Source organism: Pyrus communis, chromosome 16 (assembly GCF_963583255.1).
Source record: "Pyrus communis chromosome 16, drPyrComm1.1, whole genome shotgun sequence".
NCBI lineage: Eukaryota > Viridiplantae > Streptophyta > Magnoliopsida > Rosales > Rosaceae > Pyrus > Pyrus communis.
Genome location: NC_084818.1, coordinates 14,201,973 through 14,229,885, shown reverse-complemented (window position 1 = coordinate 14,229,885; position 27,913 = coordinate 14,201,973). Strand labels below are relative to the sequence as shown.

The 27,913-nt window shown below is 39.7% G+C and overlaps 3 protein-coding genes and 1 pseudogene across 3 annotated transcripts; 2 read left to right on the top strand and 2 right to left on the bottom strand.

Moving 5' to 3' along the window:
- Positions 1–3,351: 3,351 nt before the first annotated feature.
- LOC137719856 (uncharacterized) lies at positions 3,352–3,717 on the bottom strand. Its single transcript, XM_068458855.1, has one exon. The coding sequence runs from the start codon at positions 3,715–3,717 to the stop codon at positions 3,352–3,354; it is 366 nt and encodes a 121-aa protein (XP_068314956.1).
- A 5,155-nt stretch (positions 3,718–8,872) lies between these two features.
- LOC137719855 (putative UDP-rhamnose:rhamnosyltransferase 1) lies at positions 8,873–10,287 on the bottom strand (annotated as a pseudogene).
- Positions 10,288–11,508: 1,221 nt separating this feature from the next.
- On the top strand, positions 11,509–15,137 carry LOC137720839 (uncharacterized). Its single transcript, XM_068459947.1, has 4 exons — positions 11,509–11,857; positions 13,036–13,333; positions 14,133–14,183; positions 14,694–15,137. The coding sequence occupies exons 1-4, from the start codon at positions 11,586–11,588 to the stop codon at positions 15,093–15,095; spliced, it is 1,023 nt and encodes a 340-aa protein (XP_068316048.1). The 5' UTR covers positions 11,509–11,585; the 3' UTR covers positions 15,096–15,137.
- Positions 15,138–23,130: 7,993 nt separating this feature from the next.
- Positions 23,131–26,860, top strand: LOC137720942 (probable glycosyltransferase At5g03795). The gene is made up of 5 exons (XM_068460067.1): positions 23,131–23,840; positions 24,484–24,770; positions 25,017–25,249; positions 25,942–26,099; positions 26,269–26,860. The coding sequence occupies exons 1-5, from the start codon at positions 23,349–23,351 to the stop codon at positions 26,368–26,370; spliced, it is 1,272 nt and encodes a 423-aa protein (XP_068316168.1). The 5' UTR covers positions 23,131–23,348; the 3' UTR covers positions 26,371–26,860.
- The last annotated feature ends 1,053 nt before the right edge of the window (positions 26,861–27,913 follow it).

The following is a 27,913-nucleotide window of genomic DNA, read 5'->3' as shown; positions in this document are numbered from 1 at the left end:
GTTATCCATAATCGTAACCGTGAGCTTTAAATGAGCGGGTAACTGCGGTAACTCAAACCCATGATAGTTGTAGGAAAATCATGGAATATAAGCAAGAGATTGCACAGATGATTTAGAAGGAAGTCGTTTGCTATTGAGGCTTTTTGTATGTGCGTTACAGGTCACAGTGTGGTGTTGCATCCCACACATGGACTGGGGGTGGTGAAATTGAAACTATACCATATGTGTGGATGCAAATTTTTTTCTCCTTGCTCTTGGACAAAATTGCACCTACAAAACAAATAACACCTTAGGTCAAGGCTAAGAGCCTCACGCCCCATGATGAATGGGGTGGGGGGGGGGGGCCTTTGGCCGAGAACCTCCGATGCCAAAGTTAGAATTTTGAGGAAAAAGTGTTTGGAGAATTTAGAGAGTTTAGCAAGAGAATTGGAATTCAGGTGTGCCTAAAAATCCACGTGTTGCCTCTTGATTATTTTTGGCTCCACAAATGCCTCCACACATGTTGGGCTGCTCGTAGGAAAAGGCAGCAGGTGTAGAGATCTTCTTGCTTCAAGAAACGTAAGATTGTTATTTTGATGTAGATTCCCACTTTAATAGGAAATTAGATCCTTCTAGGAAAGGGAAATAAATTTCTCTTAAAACCTATTTAAGTCCACCTTAAGTGGGTTATTAAATCAACTTTAGAGAGCGATTTATTCTACCCTACAAGAGAAAGAGAGCGTAGAGGATATTTGTTCCCCTTCTTTAGCAATCTTCTTATTAGGGGAGCTTTGGTTAAAGAATCTCCGATGCCAAAGTTAGAATTTTGAGGAAAAAGTGTTTGGAGAATTTAGAGAGTTTAGTAAAAGAATTGGAATTCTGGTGTGCCTCGAGGATAATTTTGTCATTTTCACCCAAAAATCCACGTGTCGCCTCTTGATTATTTTTGGCTCCACAAATGCCCCCACACCTGTTGGGCTGCTCGTAGGAAAGGGCAGTAGGTGTAGAGATCTTCTTGCTTTAAGAAACGTAGGATTGTTTCCTATTTTGATGTAGATTTCCACCTTAATAGGAAATTAGATCCTTCTAGGAAAGAGAAATAAATTTCTCTCAAAGCCTATTTAAGTCCACCTTAAGTGGGTTATTAAATCAACTTTGGAGAGCGATTTATTCTACCATACAAGAGAAAGAGAGCTTAGAGGATATTTGTTCCCCTTTCTTTAGCAATCTTCTACATCTTGCCCGTGCAAATGATCGTCTTTCGTTGCTTGCTTCATCTTCTCCACACTGTACCGAGGTAAGAAAAATTTAATTTTTCTCATCCTCTTCTTGGATAGTGTTGTCTCGGTGCAGTCGTCGGGGTGGTGCGGCACATTGGCTGGCATAGGCCAGGAGTCGGCTTGTCATGGGCCGATGAGGTGTTGTGGCAAGGACCACTGCTTGGGCTGCTAGATTTGAGCCTGTGGCACCTGCCATGTCGAGAATGGCTATTACGATTGCTGATATGATTACTTAATGTAAAGGTCTTGTTATGCCCCCAATGTTGAAGTCTGTACCAAGATGTCCATTGGGAGCTAAGTACGGTTCACCTTTGAAGAGGCTTACTATTATGAAAAGCGATAAGGTAGACTCTGCTGTTAAAGTGGCGCTAAGGCCTACTTCTTCTCCTACTGAGATTGATTCGCCTGCTGGGAAGGTTGAGACTGCTCGCGTGAGCAGCTATGAGAAATCCACCAAGCTTGCTTCTGGGGAGGCTGTTGAGATATGTGTGTTTTTGAAACCAGATCTGCTTGAAGACATGGACTCTTGCTTCTATATTTCTCCGGAAGGCTTGTTTGCCTTTACTTTTGAGGCTTTTATTGGAGAAGTACTCGAAGAGATTGGTGCCCAGGCTGAAGCAGCCAGGGTTGAAGCGCCAGATGGTGCCATTGTTGAGAATGTCGCGGCTGCTGAAGGTGTGGCGACCGAGTAGTCGTGGAGTGTCCAAGTTGCTGAAGAGTAGTCTTCTAGGTAGTCTCTAGGATTTTCTTTGTGTTCCTTGTTGCTTTTGCTTTGCTTGAACTCCTTCAATCTTTGCTAGTCGTTTATCAATTTTGCTAGAAAATTTAATAAACTTGTTTCTTTCGCTTTCCTCTATCTTCGCTTCTTTTGTTCATGCCCTAACCTTAAGACTTTATAGACCAGTGGCAGGCGTTCTACTTTTTTATAAGCAGATAGGCCGCGTAACCTATGCAGCCATAGGTGTTGGATTAGAACTTTGCAAAGTTGTTAGCCATAGGGTTGGCAACCGGACGCCTTACTTACAGAAGCACACAAGTTCGCGTGACCACTAGGCTGTTAACCTTGGCTTTCTCCAATTCTATAGGTTGCGTAACAGGTATCACAACACTTTAAAACCTGGTGTAGGTTGTTCCGCGCTTGGCAGATGTGAAGCTTATTAACTACGTAACATGTCGGCAGTGAATAAAGCTTTGTATATGCACACTAGCTTGTTTAACCTTTCACAAGAATATGCAGTTGTATAAATCTAGCATAGCTTTACTACTCGAAAGTCAAGCCGTAGGCAGTATTCTAGAAACCGTAGGCTACCTTAGTGCACTCAGTAGCAGCTTTAGGGTTTCAGGGCAATCGTTTGTAGGGCGTACTGCGTAATGTGCCCCTTCCGTCTCTAGGGCCAGGTTCCCCGCGGATTAGGCCAAGAGACCCAAAATCCTTCAACTAGCTAAGCCTTGAAAAAGGCCATTGTGGCTACTTCTAGGAATCCTGGTGCAAGCCGTCATACACTTAGTTATACTTGGGCAGCCCGTCTTACCCACGTTTGTTTAGAGTGTAAGTTTATTTTCTCGCTTTGGAGAGCAGACCTATGTGGGTTTTGGGGAATTAGTTTACCCTTTCGCACTGGAGAGCAATTATTTTATCCTCTCGCAATGGAGAGCAGGCCCATATGGGTGTCGGGGAATTAGTTTACCCTCTCGCACAGGAGAGCATGGTTTGTCCCTTAAAAGGCGCAATTCTTGAATTGAGTCTCTAAGAAAGGCGTGGTTTTCTTTTGAAGTTTAAAAGTGATCAGTTGTCGTAAGCATATAGCCGAGCCAAGTTGCAGATTACTTTTGAATTCCTCATTGAAAAACGAGTGAAACGAACGAGAACTTAGCTGTAAGGTAGGAACTGCATAACAACTAGATAGTTCTCGGCTTGTGAGGTAGTGCTCGTCGAGTTGCTTGAGTCTTCGGGCTTTGATGTAGCTGGAGATTACACATGGTACTTCCTTAGATTGTAGGCGTTCTACTGTTTTTCGATCTTTTTGTTGTTCATGGTGGTAAAGGTGTAATTTCCTTTGCCGCCTACACTGCTAATCTTGTACGGACCTTCCTAGATAGGATTCATCTTTTTGGAGCCCTTTCTGCGAGCAGTGATGAAGGTTTTCCTTAGGACTAGATCTCCAGGCTGGAACTGTCGGATCTTGGCCCTTTTGTTATAGCTGGAGAGTAGTAATTGCTGGTAAGCTGCTATACGGGTGATGGTCTGCTCGCGTTTCTCCTCTGCCAAATCTAAGTTTGTGGTCATCTCCTTACTGTTTTGCTCGATGTTTGGCAGTTGAGTGTCGATACTTGGCACAATAACATTGGGAGGAATGATCGCTTCTGAACCAAATATCAAACAGAAATGAGTCTTACCGATAGGTTGTCGTTTAGTGGTGTGATATGCCCTCAGATATCTAGAGAGTTCATCTGCCATTTTCCCTTTTTGTCGGAGAAGGACTTCTTGAGGCAGTCGAGGATCGTCTTATGGGATGCTTCGACCTGCCCATTGCCTTGAGGATATCTCGGTGTAGACATTTGCTGCTTGATGCCATAATTTTGGAAGAACTTCGCCAAATCTTTGCCTACGAATTGCGGGGCGTTGTTTGTGACAATGGATTGAGGGATGCTAAATCGGCAAATGATGTTCTTCCATATAAAGCGCTCTATGTCCGTCTGTGTCTTGGTAATCATGGGCTATACTTTTACCCATTTAGTGAAGTAATCGGTTGTCACGATCGTTATGCCTTTGCCCCTAGTAGCGGGTAACATTGGCCCGACTAAGTCTATTTCCCACTGCATGAACGGCTAATGACTCGTCTGCAGGTGTGATTTGTTGGCAGGTAGTGCTGGTACCGGCTTGTAGCGTTGGCAGCGGTCGTACTTTTGTACTAACTCATTAGTGTCTTGGTGCATGGTAGGCCAATAATAGCATGCGTTTAGAACTTTCTGTGCTAAGGATTAGCCTCCGGAGTGATTTCCACAAACACCTTTATGGATTAGCTTAGAACCTTTTGATTGTCAGGAAGTGCTAGGCAGCGGAGATATGGTACAGTGTAGGATCTTTTTACGAGAATGTTGTTCCACATGTAGTAGTGTGCTGCCTTTATTTGAAGCTTTCTAGGCTCCAACCTTTCCGTTGGGAATGTGCCATTGACCCGGTAGTCTATAATAGAACTTTGCCAATTTGGAGTTATACTAACCTGTGACATTTTGGTTGCTGGCTCCGCTTCTATGCTTGGCTTGTTTAGATACTCCACCAGAATAGAGCGTTTAAGTTGGTGGTTGAGAGCGGAGCCTAGGCCGGCTAGTGCGTACGCGTGAGTGTTGTCTGCTCGCGGAATTGAGTGAAGGTGTAAGTCTGAAACGCCTCAAGTAGTCTAGCTAGTGATTAGCTGGGAATCAGAATGAATTGCGAGCTTTTTCACCGCTAAGTCTTTTGCCATTCGGAGGCTTCCTAGTAGGGCCTCGTACTTTGCTTCGTTGTTGGATGCTTTGAAGCCTAGAGTGATCGCCTGCTCGGGCATTGAATCGTCTGGGGTGACAAAGACTATGCTTGCACCCGAACCTTTGTAGTTGGATGCACTATCAACATGTAAATGTCAGAAGTCTCCATCGGGTAGAGCAAACGTAGCTAGGGCGTGCTCGGCTACCTCCGGGGCGTCGTTGGGCTGCTTTGTTGCATCACCTAGGCTAGGCGTGAAGGTCCAGTAGAGAGTCATAGAGCCGTCGTTGGGTGGTTTTGTTGTGGCGCGAATGTGTGGTAGGAAGCTGTAGAGCTGGGGCCATGCTACACGTAGCAGGAGATACTCAACTACCGATATTGGGCCACTCTAGAGTTGAATTATGAAGCAAGGGTCGGCTACAGCTGTGTGACATGTAGCAAGAGGTGCTGTTCAACTGCTGGTACATGTTGCTCCTATGTAGAATCTTTTGGGGCGACAATGACTAAACTTGTTTCCGAGTGTGTCATTCTAGTGTTCGTCTGCCCTTGGCAGGCCTTTAGGTCGAGTTGTTGCGTTTGTTAGAAAATTTTGCATTTGCTAGTGTCTACGCCTTTATCGACGCGTATCTTGATTAGACGAAATAGTGCGTCATAAGGATGATTGCGTGTGTCTGAAGGTAAAACTTGAGCTTCCGGGTTGCATCAACTATCGCCAAAGTTAGCTTTTTGAATTTTTGGTAGCATCGATAAGAGCTTTTGAACTGTGAACTACAGGTAGTCGGGCCCCCAACTCTTCTCGTATGATGGTAGAGCTTATTGCTGCTTCAGATACCGTCAAACATGCGAATAGGTCCTCCGCTGCTTCCGGTTTGGATAGTAAGAAGGTGATCTTAGGTTCTTTTTCAAGTCCTTGCATCTTGATTGGCGAGCCTTATCCTAAAGTGCATGATTGTCTGTCAAAGCGAAAGAGTCCGCCAGAGTTAGATTTTTTTTTTCATGATCAATTTTCTGAATTAACGGGTGGTCTGCTAAAAGTCATTTTTAGAAGGCTGCTTTACTTGCTCGATCTCGTCTGTGAAGGGTGATCTACTTATGTTGGTCATGTCCAGTCATAGTGCCTCGTCGATGACCTTGTTGCGTTGGAAATTGCTCAATCGCTTGGTCAAAAGTCTCTCTACTTCTTCCTGAATTTGCCTTTGTTGGGGGTAGAGAAGCTTTCGGCTGCCCGTAGTCGTGACCTGCTAGTCTAGGCTGCTCTTTTATGTATTCGGCTTGTTTATGCCTTGGTTGCGATGCATGTGGTATGTTCCTAACAAACGAGCGAATTCCTCGTAGGTTGCCGATTGAACTTGAGCCGGATTGAGTGACTGCTTCTCTCCATCCGTTGTGCTGCCTACTCTGATGTGAGGTGGATGATGCTCCTTGTGGGCTTAGTCGCGAATGAACACTTCGTCTGGAAGGTTGCTCATGTTTACTATCGAATTGTGACCCCAACCGTGAATGTATGCTTGTCCGTGGGCCTAGTCGAGAGTGAACGCTCCTCCGCGCGCTAAGACGGGAGTATATGTTATCTCAAAGGCCCAGTCGGGAGTGTACATTGCCCGAACACTTGGTTCATGGCTCGTCAAGTGGCTGCTTGCCAAGACGCTCGTGGAGAAGTTGCATCTCGGTGCATTGTAACAGTTGGTTCACCAAGGTTGTCTGCTGTGCAAGGGTGCTCGTCAACTCAATGACTTGTCGAGACAAGTGCTGTTCTCCATTTAGGTTGGAAGAGTTTGGAAGAAATGTATCTCCTTAAGCAGTGGAAGTGTGGTAGACTCCGGGCGCGAGATTTGAGTTGAGAAATGTCAAATACACATAAAAATGTGGTGAAAATACTCCCGATTCGATCATCGGTCCGGAAATTTGGAGTCAGGATGGTTGAACTAATCTTGGACCAATTTGGGCATCTTGGAAGGCCACGGGAGCAAGCTGGGCCACGAGAGCAGGCTGGGCCACAATAGTGGGCTGCTTGGCGGAAGCAGGCTGGTCCACGGGAGTGGGTTGCTAGGCGTGTGGCGCACGTGGGTGCGACGCTAGGGCTCGATTTGGCAACGCGTTGGGTTCGCGTCAGGTTTGAGTGGCTCGGGCCGTCTTGCCTTGGGCTTGGGCTCGTGTGGGCTTGAATGGCACGGCTTGGGCCGTGGTTGTGGCCCCATGGGATTTGCCAAATGTGGCTGTCGTGGTGGTCACCATGGTGGTTGCCACGGTGGTGCCTCGTGGGGGTGCTGCTCCACTCACTGCTATGTTAAGCCTTGCAGATCACCGCGGTTCTAATCCTTGATCATTGAAATTTTCGTTCGTCGAGGTTTCTGAATCTCTTGCCATTGTACTTTTCTTTTATGTTTTATCAAAGGATTTTTAGAAATAAAAAGTCCTAGAATAAGAATGTACGAAAAATCTACAAATAGGCAAAAAAACAAGAAACCTTAGATGTGAGAGTCTTCTACGAGCGTGTGACTTAACTCTCAATGAAAGCACCAATTTGTGGATGCAAATTTCTTCCTCCTTACTCTTGGACAAAATTACACCTACAAAACAAATAACACCATAGGTCAAGGCCAAGAGTCTCACACGCCCATGATGATTTTTTTTTTTTAGGGGGGGGGGGGGGAGCTTTGGTCGAAGAACCTTCAATGCCAAAGTTAGAATTTTGAGGGAAAAATATTTGGAGAATTTAGAGAGTTTAGCAAGAGAATTGGAATTCTGGTGTGTCTCGAGGGTAATTTTGTTCTTAACCCAAAAATCCATGTGTCACCTTTTGATTATTTTTGGCTCCACAATATGTATCTCTAACAAAGATAGTGATTTTTGACACACTTAAATTAGCGCGTGATATTTTCTTGTGAGTGTACAACAATTATAAAATAATCATTTGGAGTGTCAAACGCTTAACTGAAAGTGCCAAAACCAGGCCTATTTGGAACTAGTTTAGTGAACTCATTTTTTTTATATTTTTTTTGTATTGACGACAGGAGATTAGAAATGGAAGGATATTCGCGTGAACCTTTAGAAAGCAATGGTTTCACACAAATCTATTCGTGCCTATAGATTTGAAAGATAGGAGGAGGAAACAAAGGCCACCTACATTCTTATGTTTGTAAGTGCTTTTCCAGATTCTAAACACATAAGGCACTGCATTCTTTGTTCATATCTTGGTACTTCACCCCCAACCTTCTTGTCTTCCCAAAACCTAGCAAGTAGGCATTGGTCTTTTGCGACAGGTAGTCTATCACGTGCACTAGAGCCCATCATTAGAGCACTAACCACCAGAGAGCTGATCGCTTGGAAGAGGTAGTCTATCGTGTGCTATAGGGTTTCTCATCCAGTAGTGGTCTAGTCCCCGGTCAACGAGTCATCCAGTAGTGGTTAGAATTATTATTTATTCAGTTATTTATTTAGCCTTGTAAAGAATTGTGATTTGTTTTTGTGAGAGGATTTTAATTTTTCATCCTTTCAGTTCCTTTATCTTTTTTAGCTCATGTTCCGGATTTGGGTTTTTTTTTTTTTTTTTTTTTAACTGATCCTGAGTCCGAGGTATGATAATAAGATTCTTTTCAACTCATTGCATATTGGGTTCAAACCCTCCCCCTTCCGCTGCCTCTTCTTCTTAGCTAAAGTAGAACCACCATTCTCCTAATCCTTATAGGACATGGTTGAAAAGAGTAACTTGCTAGTAGGTTAGATGCCTTTTGAGGGCTGCTCACTCGGGCACCTGGGTTATGCGCATGGTTATTCGCCCATGGTTCGGCTAGATAGTCTATTGATAATGTATCCCACCATTTTGATAGGATGTAGATAGTGTGTTGTCATTATACTATTTATACTGTTAATACGGATCATGTGCAAATCATGTGCACAACCTAAGTGCGAGGGTGAACCTTACTATAAAACTTTTTACTCTTTTTAGATGTCTACGACTTATTAGAATGACATACTTATAAAAAAATTTTCAATCCATAAAAAATTGCTATCAAGGTTTTTATGATTTTAGATATATTAAGAATATCAGATCATAACAAATACTAAAATTCATTTCAGAAAATATAAAAGTGCATACATATCACACAACAATGTGGCCTCTTTCCGGGGCAAAAACGTACAAAGCTCAAGTATGCTTTTCTAAATGGTCCACGCATTTGTCCATGTATCTGTCATGGAGGTCCTTATCTCCAAATAATGCACTGTATTCTTTGGCTCCATCCCTGTAAGCCTTCCCTTCCTCATCCACCACAGCCAAATTTAGTGACTCAGCCACCCAGTCCTTAATAAACGATCCATCGTCTTCGTTTCTTGGCACCTCAATTCCAATTTTCTTGTCCCCAAACCTGGCGTTTAACCCTTGGTCATATAAGAAGGGCAACATGATAAGAGCTTGACCATAGTGTAGTCCTTCTATGAGTGAACTCCAACCGCAGTGTGTCAAGAATCCCCCGGTTGCCTTGTGAGCCAAGATTTTGTGTTGAGGTGCCCAAGTTGTCCAAACAATCCCATGACCCTCGGCCTGGTCCTCAAACCTCTCCGGCAGCTCGACAGAATCAGCATCTTTTGACCAACCGGGCCTTCTAAGAACCTAAAAAAAAAGGGCAACCCGGATAGCTCTAGTCCAAGAGCCAACTCAGTGAAGTCTTGTTGACTTGAATTAACCTCACTTCCGAGTGCAATGTAAACTACATTCTGTTTCTCTTGGTTGTCTAATCACTCACAAATCAAGGGCCAGTTGCTATCTTCTTTCTCTTCACTGGATTGAACAAAATCCATTGGTGGCAATAACCCTAGTGGAATCACGGGTCTCCCATGAAGCTCTGGAAGCAAATCGAGCCAATCCCCTACGATCTCTCTACAACTTCGAAAAAGATAGACTTGACAACCTTGTATTGTTGACGCCATACGATCCCAATCTGTGATTCCAGATGCATTTTCTTGCTTTCTGTCGAACATTTTCTTGGTCTCAAAAGGCCTATAATATAACTTTGAAGGAAAAGGAACCCACTCAGGTGGGACAGTAAAGTGCTCAGGTGCTGTTCTAGGACTATATCAATTTAGTACATCTGGTACCGTTGGTCCAAAAAAACATACTGAAAACGCATTGAAAAGACTAAGATGAGCTCGACGAATGCCAAGATTGGAAGCTATAGTGTGTAACCAGTGAGGGGTGTAATCATGAATAATCCAATCGGGCGAGTGAGTTTGGAGGAAATCAAAAATACCTTGTTCAAGTCTGTCACGAGCCAATTTTAGGAATGGGATTAGGTCATATGGCACGTTCATGGTGGCCTCTACATTCTCCGGGAGGCTTTCGATGCACGGTGGCGGGATTTGGACTAAGGTGATCGAAGGAATTAAGTCTGGTGGGATTTTGGGGAGGCGTTGGATGTTTCTTGGGGTCGATATGAAGGAAACTTTGTGACCCCTCCGAGCTATGTGCTTGGCAACCTCAAGAAATGGTATTATGTGACCTAATACCAGCCATGGAAATAAGGCTATGTGAAGAAGCTTCTTAGGTTCAATTAAGGAGCTCATGGTGGTGTGGGTTAGAGCTCATGATAAGCTCACATTACTCTTTATAGGCTTGCTCGAACAGACGTATTTAATTGAGATTTCAAAAGATTTTAAAAGAGGTATAAATTTATAGAGTTTTAATGAACTTCCAAGAAATCTATAGGATTTTTTGAGTAAATTCTCTCCAAAAGGGAGGTGATTTTTTTAAAAGCCTAAAAAAATACACAATGAAATCCATTAAAATCCACCAAAATCCTTTGCGTTTTAGTTCTTTTAAATCCAAATCCTAATTCAATGCGCTTGTAATTTTATAGATTCATTTAAAATTTTAATTTATTACTTCAGATTTAAAAGAACAATTGAATATCCTTAAATTAGTCTCATTTTACAAACGATAGCGTTAGTGAATTAAATTGTTAGTTGTTAAGGGAAGTGGTGCTCACCACCCTTTTAAATTTTCTAAGATGAGTTTAAATTTAGATATTTGTGTAGTAAGAGATTAAATCAAACTCATCCAACGGTAATCAATAAGGTGGAGAACAAAAATATTTCCTTAACACATAGGCAAGAGAATTTGTTGGATTTTGCAACCAAGACGAAATTCATCAAAATATTAGCTAGGGAGAGAGGTATTTGCAAAGACAAAAAACTCAGGAAGTGTATTGTATAGTTCAATGGATTTTCATAAAGTTATACATAGATTTTGAGGAAGTTTCCTTAACGTCGTAGATCCTCATGGATTTTGATTGAATTCTACATGGATATTTAAATGAAGTTCGTGAGACTTTTATCATGGATTTAAAAATAATTATGTCGATTGTCATGGAATTTTGTAATGACCAATTTATTATTAAACATTACTAGTTTTAAATTTTCATGATGGGGCTCCAGGAAACTAAGTGGATAAGACTCTTACAAAAGATGTTGTAGATGTTAAAAGGGTAAGGGATCGAATGATAGCAATCAAGATTGCGATAGGGCAAGAACTCATTAATGTGATTAGTGAGTATGAACCTCATGTGGGGTTAGATAGGAGTCTGAAGGAGAAATTTTGGAAATATCTTGAAGAACTAGTTCAAGGAATATCTCAAAGGAGAACTTATTTAATTCGATTTTTTAGCCAGAATGATCCATAAAATTTATATAACTTATCATTTTGATATCTGAAATTTAAAATTAATAAAAGTGATTATTAAATTTGTGAAGCGGTCCGTGGACCTTGACTCAAAAGTTCATATAACTTTACCCCTTCCCCTTCCTTTCCAAAGCTGGCCTTTACTGGGGAATTGATGTATTCGCAGTAGAACTGCGAGGAGAAAATGCAATGCTCAAACATAATCTCAGTGGCAGCCATTCCCCCCAGAAAGCTCAAAGTTTGGGACTCGTACTCACAGTTATCAATTGATCAAAGACAAACCCTTACTCCGACTAACTTTTCAGACACTGACTTCAAGCTTCCACTGCCGTCCCACGTTACCTCCATAACCAGCACCTCAAACCCATTCGTCAAACACTGCCACAAGCTCCGCCACAGTTCATCTTATCGCCACAGCCATGGTTCAGCTCTCGTTGTAGGTGCCACACCTATCAGGTTTCATGCTTATCCTTCTCTTTTCCACTTCAATTTATTTGGGTTCTTCGTAATTGTCGCTTAACTTGCCCAAATCTCAATTGGGTACCTGCTATATTTCTGTCTTGTCCTGTTTGGTTGCTGGGAAAGTGGACACAAAGATAAAGAGGATAAAAATCCAATCTTGAAATCTTTTTCTTTATAGTAGGTTTTGAGAGTACAAAGCTCTGTGCCCAAACGATCAATCCCATAACCTACTGTTCCCCTTTGGTTTGCATAGTATGATGGGCAACTATCTCCTGATAACCATTTCGTTTTCAGTTTTCAGTTTTCAGTATTTGTTCACTTCTTATTGTTTTGAGAACTGAAAGCTAAAAACTAACTGAAATGGTTATCAAACGGGTTCTAAGTTTACAATAAAAGTTTCCGAATCATAATCGTAAGAAAGATAACCCTTGAAAGATAAACTTGGTATTTTATGTTGCGAGAAGTGCTAGGATCTTAATCAACTGAAAAAGAAAAACCATAACATAGAAGTTCTAAGTCATTTTGGAATGCTTTGGAAGTGAACAAATTCAGAAAACAATTTTAGAAACCAAGCTCGAGCCTGGCCTGGACTGGACGTGATAAAGCGTCCAGAACATTGTGACGAGGAGGGTGCCTTTGGGTTGATCTTCCCTTCTTTGCTAGAAGTCTTATACCAGCTAAGAACGTACTTGCTTTGACGCTCCTCACAATTATGATGCTTTTTTCTGTTTTCTTTTGTCTGTTTTATTCATTAATCAATGTTGTACCCTGTTCCACATGTAATGTATATTTTATTGTCATAAACAACAACCTTCACATCCTTTTTATACTTAATCTTGGCTACTCCTCCGTAACTGTTTATAGGATTTATTAGGATCTCTCTGTCCAATGTCAATGCTGTTGTGTCAAAGACTCGAAGGAAATTTGTTGTTTTTTTCATTAACCATTCACAGTACGTGTAGCATGTCATCTCCTGTTATTATTTTCGTTTATTTGATTTGATTTTTGCATAATTGTATTGTTGGATGTATGTTTTTGCATTTTTTGGTCATTTTGTATGGAGCTGAAGAGAAGGTTTAATTTAAATTTATATAATAACATTCAATTTCTACTATAATTGGTGTCTCATATGCAAAATACGTGGTCATGTATTCTGAAGATTTCGTTTTCAGGGAAATATGCAGGTTTCAAAAGTCATCGCAAGAGAAAACTGTTATAATAGATTGTTTGCTTCTACTTGATAAAGCTGAGGTCCCTGAATGGATTAATGAATTCTCTCTTCGTATTGTGCAAGTGAGTTCTGTCGTGATGAAAAAACTTTCAGGGATGCAATCAACTGAATCCATTGAAGCAATTGCTCTAATGAGAATTCCTACTAGTTTCTCAGACATAGATGCTGAACAAAAGGAGGTAAACTGTAAGACGTGGTTCCCATCTCCCCATCGAGTTGTAGTCCTTGATGGTGTCCAGGTGACTCTTCCACTGACTTGACACTAGATCATGTTAATTTTTTCAAGTATTGTATTCTTGCACCTTCGTGTTTAAAGATGTCACCATGTACCTCTTGGCTGTATGGTCACTGATTAGTCTTCTGTCATGTGAAGCAATTGTATCGTCAACTATGAATTTTTCAGAGAGTTTTTAATGCTTTGCCCAAAAAATAAATACGGAAACAAATTCAGCCTGGTTTTCCTCTAAAATCTTTGAAGTGTCTACTAGAAATCAAATATTGAGATTTCAATGCTTAGTCATTCAGTGGAAATTTCCTGATTAGTTTGGCGCCTTCTGCAATTTCTTGTATGTTCTTGTTCATAAAGGAAAGGCACAACATCGCATTTCTATTTGGCTTTATAAATAGAATCCCAGCATTTAGTAATGGATATTCTGATGGCGCGGCCTTTTTCTTGTCTCAAATTCTGCAAATCAATTACATAAGTTTTCCTTATGTCACAAATAAATGACATGCTTTCAATTCTGCAGAAAATAAAGATTAACGATACTATACTTTGACCTACTTTTTACAAGAAACAATGGATTTCATTTTAAGTTCTCCTCATCTCTGTAACTCATCTATTATTTATTGCAAAGATTGTGATAAAATTTGGTTTCCCCTGCTTCTTTATCTTTTCGTTTAGAAAAATGTAAATTTGATGTCTTAGTTCCAAAATGTAGTTTAATCTGCTGGTTGTAATTTCAGGCATTTGATTTCATTAACTTTATGGGCATCTGCATCAACAATCAATAAAAATTAAAAAGTTATTCACTGCAGGATCCGGGTAACCTTGGTACGCTGCTCAGATCAGCTATGGCCTTTGGATGGGTAAGGAATAAGTCGTAAACCTCAGATTTTTATTTATTTTTTCTCTCCTCTTTCCTCTTCATATTTTACTTGGTACAAGTTTTTATTTATTCTTTATTTTGAAAAGCTATTCTCTTGGTTTTCCTAGTCTTTCATATCCTTTCAAGGTTTTATTAAAACTGTTATCTCCATCACTCATCAAAGAATAGACTGAGCTTGATTGGTGTTCCCAATGTTGTTCTTATTTGTATACAATTAATTCCAATAAGTTTGCCAGTGCCGTGTTTAGTACATTGTGGAGGACTGTGGTACGTTGATGGCCTTTAGAGTTTCTCTTCAAATATTCTTAACATGTTTAACTAGATCGATTGGCAAAACAGCTGGACTAGGGATGTATCTTCATACTTCTCTGTGTTCCCTTTTTTATGGTGCTATCTTATAATGCTTCTATTGCATTTTCCTATGTGGTTTGATTGTTCCGTATTAATTAATGTTTAAAAGATGTATGTTTCTGGGGCCGATGTTTAACAGAATGGTGCTTTTCTACTTCCTGGATGTTGTGATCCATTCAATGAGAAGGCACTTCGAGCCAGCCGAGGAGCCTCATTTCAGCTCCCTATTGTTTCTGGTACATGGAATCATCTTCAATCCTTGAAAAACGAATTCCAACTAAAGCTGCTAGCTGGCCATCCGGGAACTGAAGAAAAATCGAAGCCAGTGTCGCACCTTTCTCAAAAGCTTGCAGATTCATTCGCAAATATGCCAGTGAGCTTGATTTTGGGCAGTAAAGGACGTGGGCTGTCTGAGAAATCTCGTCGGCTCTGTGAGCTTGTAAGCATTCCAATGGCAGGGGAATTTGAGTCGCTCAATGTTTCAGTTGCCGGCGGAATTTTCTTGTATGTGTTACAGCCTAAAAACCATACAACTTTGTGATTCCATAAACTTCATGATGGTCAATATCTGTGCACGTCTCTCTTTGTGAAGGTTCTGTATATAGAGCTGCCTGCGGTTTTCAATTTACTTGATCAACACCCATAGGCCAACCCACCAATAGATGATATGTTGAAACAGGCACCATATTGGAGTGTGCGGAAGTGAGAGCACAGCTCTAGCTAACTTGACTAAGCTAATGTCTGGAACAACCATTTTAGTGAAGCAACGTCATTTGTCATGCTTGTAAAAGTTAACCAAAAGACTATTTTGCTTTATATATGTTGATAACTCCGTACGACAGAAGAAAAAGATTATTACAAAAATAACCATAACTATTGTGGCAGTCCTATTAGATTAGGAATGTGATTATGTAAATCCTATCATATCTAGGGATATCCTTGTGGGATTCTACTATATCTCTTAGACTAGATATTTTTCTATTAGAGTTGTAATCCTATTGGGGTAAGGAATTTACCTTCCTTACTACTATAATAAAGGCACAATGGGGTAAGATGACCACACCTCACAATTACACATCTCTCTCTTTATCTGTACTTTGATGCACCCCTCTCTCTATGGTCTCCATATTGTTGAGTAAATTATGCCTACAACACATTATCAGCACGCTCTTGATGTTGTGCTAAACAAAGTTTATTCTTTAATCAGGGGAGCATTACGTTTTAATCGTTCTTTTATAATTAATTTATTATTTTATTGAATTGATCTACATGCTATTGACTCAGTTTAATTTTTGTTTGTTGAACATGATACAATGCAATGGAGATGCAATTCCAGCTTTTAGGGAAGAATGTTCTACAAATTCAAAGGCTCAATTATTTTTTGCCAATTAGATTCTTTTAAAATAAAGGAAGATATTTGAAACAATCATGAAACATAAAAACATTCCACATGATGCATGAATCCCTTACATTTATATTTACCTTCCGATATATATTGTATATGTTCATATATTTGTCAATATATATATATACACACACACATACATACACACACATGTTCATGCATTACTCAATTATAAATCGCTATGTGGAATTTGTGAGTCAAAGCATCGAACAAAATTAGAAGCAATTTAGAGTTTTCCAAACCCTAGAAAAGTCGAAAAAGAAAAAAAAATAAAAATAATTTTAACGTGGGATTTTTTGCAGCATAACCTGCGGCTCTTCGCCGCGCTGCCGTTAGCACCACCACCAAGCCCCGTCTCCAACCTGCAGCCCAGCTGCGTGGAGCACACATGGGAACAACGTTGTTTGACACCTTAGACCACACGGCAGCAACCCTTTAGGTTTTGCTGTGCATGCACAACAACCTAGGCCCTCAGCCTAGTAGGGTTACATGGGCACACAGCCCTAGCCCAATTCCTAGAGGCATGCAGCTCTCTTGGATTATGTCCTACCGTGTCCCTGGCCCAAAACCAACAGCCCTATGCTGCTGGGCTTTGTCCCGTGCCCTTGGCTACCCTGCAGCAGGCCCGCGTTGCTTACTGGGCTTCGCCCACGTCTTAGCCCAACTCACCAGCAGTTTACTCTGCTGGATTTGCCTTGCCCCGACCCAAACTTGAAAGCCAGCTTCTACTGGGCTTTTAGTGTCAACCTGTAAGCCATCCTTCAGTTGGGCTTGCTTCTGCGCCTCGTTTTGGCCCAAACTAGCAGCTTTTGCTGCTGGGCTTCATCTTAGGGTTGGCCCAATAGCCTGCAACCATAATTGGGCTGCACTTGCAGCTTTCCCTGAGGCCCAATGACTTGTAGCCATGCTGCAGGGCCTGTCCCCACACTGTAGCCAGCCCAATAAGGCTAGGCTGCATTATTTTTTCAACCCAATGCCAATTTTTGGCATGCCCACATTATAAATCATACCCAATTATTTCTTTTTGGGACTCTTTGGTTTACGTTGATTAATTCTAATTTAATTATCACTTGGCCTATCGCCAACTGAAGCTAATATGACCCACCTATCATTATTTTTGCTTCCACGATTGACCCTGTTTGATCTTGATCTATTGAATTAATTAAAGTGACCAGCAGTCCATTAATTTGATAATTAATCCAAAATTATTGACCTGAAGATCACTTTTGGACATTAACGATTCAAAATTTTATTTTTCTATTTTGAACCGTTGACATCATTTCGTAGTCCCGAAGCTCTCACACTTGAGTTCCCAAAGCAACTCAAATCCACTACACTTAAATCAACATATAACATTCTGTGTTCTTGCGGGAACCTTTCTTTTATGAACTAAATGTTCATAAACTAAATTGAACTTGTAGTTTCGAATTTAGTGCCTTTGAAACATAAAGTTTTCATAAAAAAATACACCCATGAACACCCGACATTTTTCATGTAAACCATGTCTTAGAATCCAAATGTTCTACCTTTGATGCTTATGGATGTTTTATTGCCTATAGCATTATTCCCAATCCTGTTCCCTCCATTTAGTGATTGTCAGACCGTCACAAGTTCAATTTCCCTTATTTGGACGTTTCTAACTTAAACCACTTTATGTGGGTACAAGACGTGAATCTCCACTTGACTATCAAGAAACTGAGAAACCATTGAAGCCAACAATGTCATGGAAGAGCTGAATAAGCCTCTGCTATGATCTTCATTCGAAGACTTATGCTTGAAGCATTACAAAGGGAAATACCTCCCGAACAAGGATTCCATGGCTCTTTAGCTCGCTTCTACGAACTGTTTAATCATGAAAAATATTGCCTGAAGCACACCATGATTACGTCCATGAATTAGTACGATTATGAAGTTTATAGATCCAAAAGAATTTTGACTGGAGAATACTTTTCTCGTCCTTCGAGTTTGTTTTTACAACATATGGTAGAATCAAGGCCTGCCAAGGTGTGGCATCACGCTCAAAGTATGATCCTTGGCACCTAAAACCTAAAACTTCAAGAATAAGGGATATTGTTCTCAAACCTCTACTTCCATCTTAATGGAATAGATCATTGGTTATTCACCTGTTTGTGCTCTTACCAATGTTGTTGAGGAATACCATTCTAGTAGTCAATATGTGAGGCTGATTTTGCTCCACTGAACACCGTTGGAAAAACAAAATTTTGACATGAATGACCTTGTTGGCTGAATCCCCTTCGTAACTTTGGTTTACTTTGTGAACATTTTTCTATGTTCTTGGATTTGTTTTAGTTATGGATTATGTTATCAATATTGTCCTCGAAAATGAGTTAATTGAATCATGTTTCTTGTATACATGTGACCAAATTCAATTAAACACGTGATTAGGTACGAATGTGGGAAAGTTAGTTTTTTGGATAAATGTGATATCACGCATACTAATTTTACACCTAAATCACATCTCTAGCAACAACTTCAGGTCTATCCAACCTGATTAAGAGCATTGGCACGCTCCTCGTTGTATGAATGGTACTACATTACCATTTAAGAGACCTTATATTTTCCCCGTTCCGGAAGAACGTCGTTGAGTTTTAAGGATATTCAAGAGAACACTGATCATAAATGAAACCATTGAAGAAAATAGAGTGGAATATCTTTGCATCACCTCCAAAAATGAGCCAGAGGCTTTGTTTTGGGGCCAATGGGCTATCTCCCAACTGGGAACACGCCACATGTGGCTAGCTTGGAGCCTAGGGATTGAGCAGTTTATTTGCTTTGGCACGACGCATCTCCTTAATCGAAGTAAGGATCTTGTGCCTACAAGCACACTTTGCCAAGCCTGCTCGATAAGATTTTTACCACTTACAAAAGTAGGGATAAAAACACTTAAAAATACTTGCAAGAGTACAAGGTTGTAGTGGTATAGCAGCTCAAGCCAAATCTTAATTAATTACTTGAAAACAAAGATTGGAAAAGGTTGATTTTGAATTTAAAAATAATAAAAACGAATTTAATTAAAAAGGTTAAAGAAACTAGCAAAATAAAGAAAACAAAGGAAAACATTTTGAAAACCAAATTGTAAAAGTCTAGGGTTCCGCCGTCCCCTTAACAATCCTATGCAATTTTACCAATTACTTATGAATTTCTACATACATGCTTTGAAGGTTAGGTTTTCCTAATATATATTTTCCTCGTGATGTTCAAGTGAAAACGTATATCTAACATGCAACCCGTCTGTGATGTTCAGATCAAATATAAACATGCAAGACTCATTAAGCTTTGTGAAAACTCTTTGAAAAACCATGCAACCCTTAAGAGCGTGATGTTCGCCTTAAGTGAACTTACAATTACTAATCACAAGTAGCCTTCCTCAATTTCAGGGTGATGTTCCAACAAAAATTGCATCAAATTACTTGTCTAAAAATCCTAATGGTCGTGAATCACTAAGACAATTAGATAGTTTAATTGCGGTGATTAATAATTCAAAGCAAGTATGCATCCATTCATAAGCAAATTAATAAAATCACATATTCATGCTAAGGATCATGACTTCACCCTAACAAATGAAAATTAGTTATGAACAACTATAAAATAAAAGGAATTTTATTGAAATAGAAAAAGGATAGAAAACACATTGAAATACAAAACTTCAATGCCCAGCTAAATTCTCCAAATTGATGCGTGCGTTGTCCTCCTCTAATGGCTAAATAGCCTTATTTATACTATTACAAAATAAAACCCTAAAAGGTCTTAGAATAAAACTAGGAAACAAAATAAAATAAGATAAATAGGAAATAAAAGGTTTCCTATTTGAACTGGAATTCGGACTTCTTAGAAAATTAGACTTTTGACTGACCAAATCAACTTCAATTTGGTCCCAAAAGGTCTCTTTTTAAATTTTGAGACGTCCCTAATAAATCCTCAGAAGGAATCTTCCTCAAACTATGCCATCTTGACCTCCAAAATACCCAAAACGTCCAGAAACGTCAATTTGGGAAAGCTGGGCGCTGGACCTTTATTTCATCGCCACAGTCAAACGGCTTGGTAGAAAAATCTGAAATTTTGATACAATCATCTTGAAAGGGTCATGAACATCCTCCATTTGGAATCACTCTAAAATTCATCCATTTGATTACTTTTTTCTCCTGAGGAAATCAAATGTCCTACATTGAAAATATATAACAAAGTATCAAAATTCTATCAAAATAATCAATAAACTATAACTAAGACTAGGGTAAAATATATGGTATAATATTGACTCATCACTGCTCAGTTGGGAAATTTGATTTTTAAATCATCTCTCGCAAAGATATGAAATTACCCTTCTTTCATAGTGGATTTAAGGGAATATATGTGGACTAATCCAACCAAAATGTGGACCATATAAATACTTATGATTTTGGTTGATGAATCAACAAACTAGTCACATGTTTGTCCATACACATTGCTGCTAAACCTCTTGGCCGACTTTAAGGGTTCACCACCCTAATTATCCTATAAAGTCTGGAAGACTGGATAATTCTGGAGAGTTTATATTGAAGATTCTTCGATAAGTATTGTATGTCTTTGAGGTTTATAATTGGACATCGAATTCCCATGTTCACCCCAAAATAGCCTCGCAGAGTGATCATAAAGCACAATTTAATTGATCCCATGAACCTTGGTGAACACACCATGATTTCAGTTTCTGCCTAGGGCTATGCAATTTTGTACGCAGCTATGTTGGTCCACCTTGAGGCCTATTGCCACCTAAACTATTCGATGTTACAGTTGGTTACTGGGTACGAACCTGACGTTTTGTACTTACGCTTTTTGGGGTGCATTCAATGTGCCAAGTTGCGACGTTGCAACATACCAATATAAGGTTGTGAATCTTTGTCGATTATGATTCTCCTTCATAATAGCTCTCTTAGAGCCATTGCATGCGATCTCTTTACTGCTCATTTGCGGATTGTCACTTCAATGAGACAGTCTTCCCTTTCTTAAGGGGAGATAAGAACGTCAATGTTCCTATAGAATGGCATGAATTTGCGTGAACGTTTCCCACTATGTGTCATCTCGATTCCCGTACCGCATAAGTGTAATAAGCAAGTGCGATGTATTCTAACTTTCAGAATGTTGCTCCAAACACATTCCTTTGATTTAGCTAAAATGATGAGATCATATACCAGCTGCAAACGTGCCTGCAAGGATATAAGTACTTAACAAAGGTCGAGTCAACATCCCCGACGGGTGTGCCGTTCCTATTGGAATGTTTGGCCACTCCTGTTGGATGGTCGAATACATCGGTAGATAGCCAATCAATCTGTCTCGGCCTAAAGCACGACAAATCACTCAGTTCATAGGATTCACTTCCTTAGAAGAGAAAGGTCACGACACAAAATGAATTTATACTTGATCGTTGTCTCAAGTCATTTCCATCTCATGAGATTAATTCGGATTACTCTTGAGGCTTGAAGTTCTTGGTCCAGTATACTAGTTTGTACGAGATAATGGAATTGGAATGAGATTATCATCGATGATGTTTTCACTTAAATGGTAGCTACCGACATAAATGAAAAGGGACGATATCGAACTGTGTTCCATTGATTAGTGACAACGTAGAACTAATTGGACAACTGAAATTAAAATTCAGGTTTAATTCCTTACCAAAATGTGTTTGGACTCGTAGTTCCTACGCTACCCAAGGTAACCCTGTTGCGTTACAAGTGGGAAAGGAAGCATAATAAGATGAATGAAACAATGTGATATGATGCATACCTTATGGCGCAAGGTTTCTCTTAAACGCCCTGTGAGTGATTGCAGCATTACGAATGTGGTTAGTGTTTCTCCATGGGGATATTAATATGGAGATTTACATGTAAGTACCCGAAGAATTACATGGACTGGTTTAAATAGTTCCAAACCATAAAACACCCTCTCAACTCGTTTAAGGCGTTCATTTTATGGATTGAAGCAATCCGACGAATGTGGTGTACCCATCTAAGTGATTATTTGTTCAATTAGGGATATGAATTACACCTTTGAGTGTTAAACTATGAAGTCTCATTTTGAATTGCTAGAGTTACAGTTTATGTCGTTGACATGAATCTCACTAAGACTCTAGAAGAGCTTGAGAAAATTGCCTCGCACTTGAAGACGGAATTTGAGATGCAGGATCTTGGGAAACTCGTTTATGCCTTAGCCTGAAGTTCAGGCATTGTTCTGACAGTGCTTTGGTCTACTAGTCGAAATATATCCCGAAGGTGTTACCCTTTGAGTATATCTATAATCTTCCATATGCTATATGCAAATGAGACCCTTGAAAAGGTTATGGAATCCGAAAATTCTATATCTGAGTTCAACTTTGCGCTTGTACTTGGCTCATTGCAATTAGAAAAGATATATCCTTCGTTGTTGATCTATTAGTAAAGATGTAGCACTGCGCCTACATGCATCCATTGAATTGGTGTACTACAAATTTGGGCTTATCCCAATGCATCTCTAGCAGATCTGACCCCTCTTGATCCTCAAAATGATGCCTGCCTTGTTATGCTGACTTTTCATTCATGGGTTTGGCATTATACTATAGAGATAATATACTGTGAATGAGTTTATAGGACTTAAGGTATGAAAGCAATGTCCTAAATGAGGTTAGGGCAGGGAGACTATTCCATAGTCACTTAGACCTTAAACTAAGTTCCTAGTCGTTTGGAATGTCGACTAGACATTGAATACGTGGGGAATGTACGGGTACTTGTTTGTTGAACAAGTTCACTGAATATAGACAATCCAAGAAGCTTAAACATATGGATACTTAAGCGATCTCCAATGGAAATGGTTAAAGATCCAAAAGCAAAAAAATGGCCTGATTTATGACTAGACTATAATTGTGTGAAGCCCACCATACAATTATTTGGCCAAAGAGCCAGGCTAATTGTGTGAAGCCCACCATACAATTATTTAGCCAAAGAGGCATTAGCCTGGTCAAATGTAGCCCCTCTCTTAGTCTTTTTTCGAAGTCTAACTCGTCTCGTCAGTTGCAATGATTGATTTAAATTCAACGGTTAGATTTAAAAATATCCAAAGATATAATTTAAAATAATTTTTTGCAAGGTGTTGATTCTGAACGCATCTACGGTGTAATACAAACGAAATTCACGGATTTTCTCTGTTAAAGTTGAAGGGAATTCATTCATTCCCCATGAGAAAAGCAAAAAAATAAAAATAAAAAGACAGATCAAAGTTTCTCCAATTTTGTATTTTAATCAGAATCAAGACCTGATTTTTACAGCTCCAAAATTCCATATCAAAGCCAGCGGCGAGAGAGCGAAGCGTACATACCTTACTGTGCTTCGACACTGAGCCCCCAGTGCAAGTTAGCAAGCCCAGATGAGTGTGGGCAAGCAAAAGCAATTCAAGTCGCCGTCGCTGTTGCAGTCGCCGTCGTCGTCGTCGTCGTCTCCAATGTTGTGCTCTTTACAAGGATCTCTTTTGACTCTCGCCATCCTTACCTTGCTCTCCTTCATCTATTTCTCCCTCAATTCCCTCCATCCCTCCGCCTACGCCTCCCCCACCACCGCCACCACCACTTACATCTCCTCCGACGACGACGACGCAGACAATGAGCAGTTCTCCGACATCTACCACTCGCCGGAGGTGTTCCGGTTGAATTTCGCCGAGATGGAAGCCAAATTCAAGGTCTACATCTACCCGGACGGCGATCCGAACACGTTTTACCAGACGCCGAGGAAGCTCACCGGTAAGTACGCCAGCGAGGGCTATTTCTTTCAGAATATCAGAGAAAGTCACTTCCGAACCGACGATCCGGATCAGGCTCACCTCTTCTTCATCCCTATCTCCTCCCACAAAATGCGAGGCAAGGTATTGTTTCACTCTAACTCATTCCGATCCGGATTCACTTTGTTTTTGTTTTGGACTGCTTGGCTGCTGAGAAAATTGCGGGGAAAGTAGAGCTGATAGAGATTGTGATTTTCCTTGTTGCTGTGAATCGGAGAAATCTCATATTTTCGTTGTTTGGCATGATTTTGGATGAGTTGTAAGTTTTACAATGCTAAAAGGGACATGGTACTACAGCCATTGAAATTATGGATGCCGCGATTTTGCTTTCAGTTCTAGTTGTGATTTGTGTTTGTCAGGGGAAGTGAAACTCTAGTTTTTTACATTGTAGTGGTCATGCCTTTATTTGTTGTGGATTTCGATTTGTTTCATCTTATTATTTTTGGGTTTAGGATATCGTTATTGCATTCAAGTATTTGGTTGTTTTGGGCTATGTACTAACGACTTACTAGACGTATTTGCAAATGCGAACTTATTCGAAGAGTTGCGTTATGTTTTAGTCTAGGGTTGATGCATCTCAAATGGGCGTGGTAATGTCTGATTGTAGCATACAGGAGATAGATACTGATAAATGGTTACTCACTGAAACACTACGTGATTGGATATGATTGACCAATCTCCTACTCTGAATTTGATCTTCATATGTTGGTTTATAATGATTATGCAGGGTACATCTTATGAAAACATGACCATAATTGTTCGGGACTATGTGGAGAGCTTGATATCCAAGTATCCTTACTGGAACCGAACCTTGGGCGCTGACCACTTCTTTGTCACATGTCATGATGTTGGGGTGAGGGCAACCGAAGGGCTTCCACTTCTTGTGAAAAACTCAATTCGAGTTGTGTGTTCCCCTAGCTATGATGTTGGTTTCATTCCGCACAAAGATGTTGCCCTTCCTCAAGTACTTCAGCCATTTGCTCTTCCAGCCGGAGGAAACGATGTGGAGAACAGGTAATATAGAAGGATATGCGTTTAATGTATATATATGCTCTGTTATGCACTTATTGACTTGCACAAACAATATGTTATTACTTCTTTTTGGATTAATTTCCATACTCATGGGTGTTGGCCTACCTATCATATGATATGTTTCATAAGTTGACACCTGTGCAGACGGGAGGGTAATTATAATTTTATTGCCACTAGATTGAGCCTATTAACACAAGTTCATTAATTAGTAGGAGGCATGCTTTGCAGGACAACCCTCGGTTTTTGGGCCGGTCATCGGAACTCCAAAATTAGAGTTATACTGGCACGAGTATGGGAGAATGACACAGAGCTTTATATATTGAACAACAGAATAAACAGGGCAGAAGGGAATTTGTTATATCAAAGGAAGTTTTATGAAACCAAGTTCTGCATATGCCCTGGTGGCTCGCAGGTTAACAGTGCTCGCCCAACTGACTCAATCCATTATGGATGTATTCCTGGTAAGAATTCAGATATTATTGTTTCTTGAAAATTGCAGTGAGATTTATGTAATGGTGTTTATCATCTATTCTTGGCTTGAATTGGGAATGTCAATGGTCGAATCATATAGCCATATTATTTAAGAAAAAAGAGGAGTAGAGGCGAATTGAAAGCAAACAGACACCTTTATCCATGCTAGGGGGATCAGAAAGTTTGCCTTCACGTAAGAAATTTTAATCTCTTTGCGGTGTTTCTTCTTGAAAATATTTTTAATTTTGAACAGAGATTTCAAGCTAATCAGTCTCTCTCTACAATTTCTCTTTCTTTTTTGTGCCTATAACTTTCGAATTGTTTTCATTTTTATTCAATGGATGCATCCTCAAATCTGTGTTGACTGTGCCACTTGACTGATGTTGTTTGCTTATCAAATGGGTGTGTGCCGCGTGTCTATATTTTCTTTAATTTCACTCATCAGTCATTGTTCTTCGAACATGATGACAAGTAAATGTGGTTCTCGAATGCAGCTACACTTTTTTTTTTTCTTAGGGATGTACATATGGACAGAAACTTGAGGCGATGGTGATTAGCTTTTTGAAATATTAAATTGCAATTCCCTATCTTAATTTATCCTTTTTCTTTTAGCTTGAATGTAATGTATACGATTAAAAGTCCTCTTAATTGTTTGTCCACTGTTTGGTTTGATTTCTTGCAGTGATATTATCAAATTACTATGACCTTCCATTCAATGACATTCTCGATTGGCGAAAATTTGCTGTTATACTTACGGAGAAGGATGTATATCAACTTAAACAAATTCTTAAGGACATACCCTATTCAGAGTTTCTTACGCTTCACAAAAACTTGGTTAAGGTAAATGCTTTCATTTAGAACTAGAAAATGTCATTGTATGTTGATCTTACACTCTTCAATATTATGTGATGAATATATTTCCTTTGATGTCGTGCGTGTGTGTTGGGAACACTTGTTTTTAATTGTAGGTAACTAAAAATTTCTTTTCGTGTCATGATTCTTCTTTCAGGTCCAGCAGCACTTCCAGTGGAATTCACCTCCTGTCAAATATGATGCATTTCACATGGTCATGTACGATCTTTGGTTGCGCCACCATGTGATCAAATACTGATTTTGCCAGTTAGCTTTTTGTACACTTTCTGGCCAGCAAATCAAAAGGTTGTAAATCATCAGATACAGTAGTCTCGCTCTTCCTCCGTGATCTTGAGGGAGGAAGGAATTAGAGGTACAGGTAATCGAAAGATCTTACTATTTGTTCGTTCTTTATATGGGGAGTATTCCCACTTTTGTACCCACCTCGTTTGATTCTGTAATTCTTTTAGTTAAAAGAGAGACAAGAGGAGCATTATTCTTTGCTATTGGACAAGGTATTTAGTATTTTTAGCGTTATTTGATTCATGAATTGCAGCTTGAATGTCGCAATTAGGGTCCGAGAAGTTGCATTTCTTGTTACATTTTTCATGACTTGACCAAACCTGCGTGTGATTCATAACGACAGATGCATCATCTTTGACATGATAGTGTTACTGAACAAGAAATTTCACTTTTACAAGTGGAAAGATAGCCGACAAGGTGAATTAAAACACGTTATTGAGATCTTAGTTTTCTTTGTTTCCATTTATTTATTCATGGTGAACGAAAGAAGTAAAGTATGTCATTTGCTACCCCTTTTCCAGGCCATTTTTATGCATGACAACTGAACCGCGCGGTGCCATTGCGTGATTAGGTAATGTACCATTCAAGTTCGTACCAAGTATTAGTGAACCTTAATCCGATCAATTTATTTATTTAATGTTTTTTTTTTGAACAAACGATGTTATCTATATTGAGAGAAAGAGAGAGAGAGAGAGGGTGGGGAGTGGATTAAGTTTCACAATGGATCAGCAATAATTTGGTTCAAATTATCCTTTGACGAGAATTGAACTTAAGATTTCTTAATTACAAGTAAAAGGAAATACTAGTAGACCGTTGTATTAAGTGGTTAATCCGATCAATTAAGTTAACCGTATGGATGTCTTCACAATGACCCAACCAATTTATCATCTGTGTCATGTCTGAGTTGATTCATATTTCTCGAGCCAAAAACTCAACATTTGAACCCTCTAATTGCTGTACATTCCTCATACCACTCCTGAATGAAAAAAGGTCCATGATTCGAGTACGCAGCTCGTCTACAATGGTGTCCATTGTGTCTCTCTGTCTCAAGCCCTCTCGCAACGTTTGCTCTAACTGCAATCCGACCTTAACTGAGTTTGTGATACGAAATGAAAATTAATTTTTCCACTTCGATTTTCTTCTCTTCCGCATTCCTTGCTTTTCCCATAAGACTTTCATTGAATAATTAAAGGAGAATCAACGGACAGAAACAAGAAGATAGCTGCGGAAGGAACTTCCGACCATATGAAGAAAAACGGAAGAAAAAGAAATGCGAGCGATAAATTGGGTGTTACATTTGTCCAATTTGAGGCCATTATTAGAGTTTCAAATGTATCTCATTTTCCTATTGGGCCTTTCTCAAATTTTAAAAGCCCAGTCTCATATATTAGACCGTTGAATTCTGATTTTATTTATTTCCTTGTTTTAGAGCAATATTATAATCTAATTTAACCAAAATAAGAAATATTCGAACTTAAGTAAAAATGGAAGCATATTGC

Excerpts from the sequence above, each read along its gene's own strand:
- LOC137719856 (XM_068458855.1), bottom strand. The coding sequence starts at position 3,717 with ATGGCAGATGAACTCTCTAGATATCTGAGGGCATATCACACCACTAAA.
- LOC137720839 (XM_068459947.1), top strand. The coding sequence starts at position 11,586 with ATGCAATGCTCAAACATAATCTCAGTGGCAGCCATTCCCCCCAGAAAG. Across the intron at positions 11,858-13,035 it reads GTAGGTGCCACACCTATCAG|GGAAATATGCAGGTTTCAAA; the intron begins GTTTCATGCTTA and ends TTTCGTTTTCAG. Across the intron at positions 13,334-14,132 it reads TAGTCCTTGATGGTGTCCAG|GATCCGGGTAACCTTGGTAC; the intron begins GTGACTCTTCCA and ends TATTCACTGCAG.
- LOC137720942 (XM_068460067.1), top strand. The coding sequence starts at position 23,349 with ATGAGTGTGGGCAAGCAAAAGCAATTCAAGTCGCCGTCGCTGTTGCAG. Across the intron at positions 24,771-25,016 it reads GGAAACGATGTGGAGAACAG|GACAACCCTCGGTTTTTGGG; the intron begins GTAATATAGAAG and ends CATGCTTTGCAG. Across the intron at positions 26,100-26,268 it reads TTCACAAAAACTTGGTTAAG|GTCCAGCAGCACTTCCAGTG; the intron begins GTAAATGCTTTC and ends TTCTTCTTTCAG.